The sequence below is a fragment of the Priapulus caudatus genome, unplaced genomic scaffold (assembly GCF_000485595.1).
Source record: "Priapulus caudatus unplaced genomic scaffold, Priapulus_caudatus-5.0.1 Scaffold1955, whole genome shotgun sequence".
Classification (NCBI taxonomy): domain Eukaryota; kingdom Metazoa; phylum Priapulida; class Priapulimorpha; order Priapulimorphida; family Priapulidae; genus Priapulus; species Priapulus caudatus.
The window spans coordinates 25,320-27,952 of NW_014579016.1; the positions used below are offsets into that span (position 1 = coordinate 25,320).

At 44.2% G+C, this 2,633-nt stretch overlaps 1 protein-coding gene across 1 annotated transcript in view; it reads right to left on the reverse strand.

The window, feature by feature from the left end:
- The window catches only part of LOC106817966 (pre-mRNA-splicing factor RBM22-like), an 8,494-nt gene that overhangs the window by 3,209 nt on the left and 2,652 nt on the right, over window positions 1-2,633 (reverse strand). Inside the window, exons 2-5 of the mRNA XM_014822671.1 lie at window positions 2,386-2,439; window positions 1,954-2,116; window positions 1,103-1,203; window positions 209-381 (exon numbers count right to left, since the gene is read on the reverse strand). Coding sequence (XP_014678157.1) covers window positions 209-381; window positions 1,103-1,203; window positions 1,954-2,116; window positions 2,386-2,439 — 491 coding nt within the window. The remainder of the gene's footprint in view (window positions 1-208; window positions 382-1,102; window positions 1,204-1,953; window positions 2,117-2,385; window positions 2,440-2,633) is intronic.

The following is a 2,633-nucleotide window of genomic DNA, read 5'->3' on the forward strand; positions in this document are numbered from 1 at the left end:
CTATAATATATATATATATATATATATATATATAAATATATATATGTTTACAAAATTGCGGGTATATGTCTTCATTTATATACATAAAAAATATATTATATATATGATATATATACCATAATCATATATATAATATATTATTTATGTATATAAATGAACACATATACCTGCAATTGTGTAAACACGCCTCGGCCACGCCTTGCCTCACCTGTAGGGGCACTCTTCGCCTCGCTTGCACTCGCCCTTCACCCAGAACGAGCAGATGTGCGGCCGGTTGCGTTTGTAGTAGGGGGTCGTGCGAGCCAGCTTCAGTAACACGTCGCTCGGAGCTCGCGTCTTACCAATCTCACCCGGCGCGTTCGTGTCGCCCGCGATCGACAACTGTGGAGAAGAAAACACGCGTGAGAACGTGTGAGAACACATGAGAACGCGTGAGAACACGTGAGGGAGTGTGAGAACACGTGAGGGAGTGTGAGAACATGTGAGAACACGTTAGAACGTGAGATGAGGCGTGAGAACACATGAGAACGCGTGAGATCGTGTGAGAACCTGTGAGGGAGTGTGAGATCGTGTGAGAACCTGTGAGGGAGTGTGAGAACACGTGAGAACGTGTGTGGAGGCGTGAGAACGCGTGAGGAGGCGCGGCGACGAGAAATCTGTGACCGACGGGAAAAACGTGAGAACGCGTGGGGAGGAGGCGATGAAGGTCCCAATGAAACAACGCAGAACGCGTGGGGAGGAGGCGATGAGGGTCCCAATGGAACAACGCAGAATGAAACGGATCAGTGTGGAATGGTAGACATTATGGAACCGATCGATTATAGAATGCTACGGATCGGTACGGAACGGTACATACGGTACGGAAGAGAATGGGTCGGTACAGAACAATACGCAACGGTACAGACGATACGGAATGGATTTGAACTGAAAGTAGGAAATGGAATAGTGGATAGGAAGGAGAAAGAAAAGAAAGAAACACAACTGCAATAACTTATGAATCTGCACGTCGTAGAACTAACGAATCATCCAATTGTCGAACGACGTAATCATGACTTCTCTGACAATCGTTCTCGCACGCTCGCAGCGCCGGCACCGCACTCACATCACGCTCCGCATTCTGTGTGTAGTATTCCTTGTTGACGTCCGACTTCGGAATGTCGTCCTTGACGTTCAGTCCCGAGTCACGCACCTGCACCGGCAAACCTGGGAATAGATACAAGTAGATGTATGTCAGTGTTCGAAATAAGGACAAAATTATGCTTGTCCGACGAACAAACTACAAGATATTTTTGCTTGTCCTGCAAAATTTTTGCTTGTCCTGATTAATAACATAGAAATATAGTAAATGTGTAATACATTTAATCAAATTAAATTTCAGACCCAATATCTTACTTTGTAATTTTAATACAGTTCACTAACAGTTCAAATTAGGCACCAAACTTGAAAGAACATAAAGAAGCACACTTATTTATTTTAAGTTAATACTTAAACGTCTTAACAAAGTTGAAGCGATGGTAGAAAATGCTGATAAATTGCTATAAAAAGTTGCTTGTCCAGCGGACAAGCTAATGGAGAGGTCTACTTGTCCTCAGTGGAAATGGACAAGTGAGGACAAACGGATAGCCCTTATTTCGAACACTGTATGTAGATAGGTCCCCGTGATTATCACACATGCAGTAACTCCGCTCCCGGCACGTAACTTACCGGTGTCAAGTCTGTACGACGTCTAATTAAATGTACACGCAGTGACGCTACCAATCGTCACGACCTTATCTTCCAGATTCACGTCACATCCCATGTTCTTGTCAGCTCACTGTCTACGCCATATCCCTTCAACATCTCCACTACCCACAGTTTTGTGCCCAGAGTTACATTTCCTGCGACACCTCTCCACATGATGGGACGATCACTTCGTACTCGCGCGTCTATGTACGCGAGTACGCTACCACTCACCGTACTCCAGATCTAGCAAGCACGTCTGGCAGACGTTCTTCAGCTTACAGCAAGTCTGGCAGACCTCTGTCTTCTTGAAGCGCATGCGCGCGCCGGGGCACCAGCGGAACACTGTGAACGGCCGCGCGCAGATCTTACACTCCTTCCCAAACTTCTCCTTCGTCTACAAAAAATGGCGGAAAGAAAATCGGGACACGATTCGTGACTTTTAAATACTAACCCTCGAAATGATTATCAATCGATAGTTTATCGAATAGACCATCACTTGATTATTATATATTATATTGAATTTAAATTTGAATATATATATATAGTTTTGTTGACCATGGCTTGGCAAGTATCGCATATGATCTATATTGCCAGTTGCAGCACATATGTATTTTATAGAAAGTGAATCCACAGTCGTGCGACCAGAATATTAAGGGTACTTACCATGCGAATATATGGGTTGTCTCCAAGACATGTTTGGCACAGAATCGGGAATTCCTAATCAAAGAAGGCAAACATATCATGTCACATGGCATTCACCAAACTGCATGCAGCGCCCCCTTCCCACACTCAGGATAATACCACTGCCACAATGCTAGCACTATTTTTAAAGTGGGCGGAGCTCCTGAAAAATCCAGCAAATGGCAATCCAACGACCGTGAAGTCGTCGCCGAACAAAACATTAGATATTT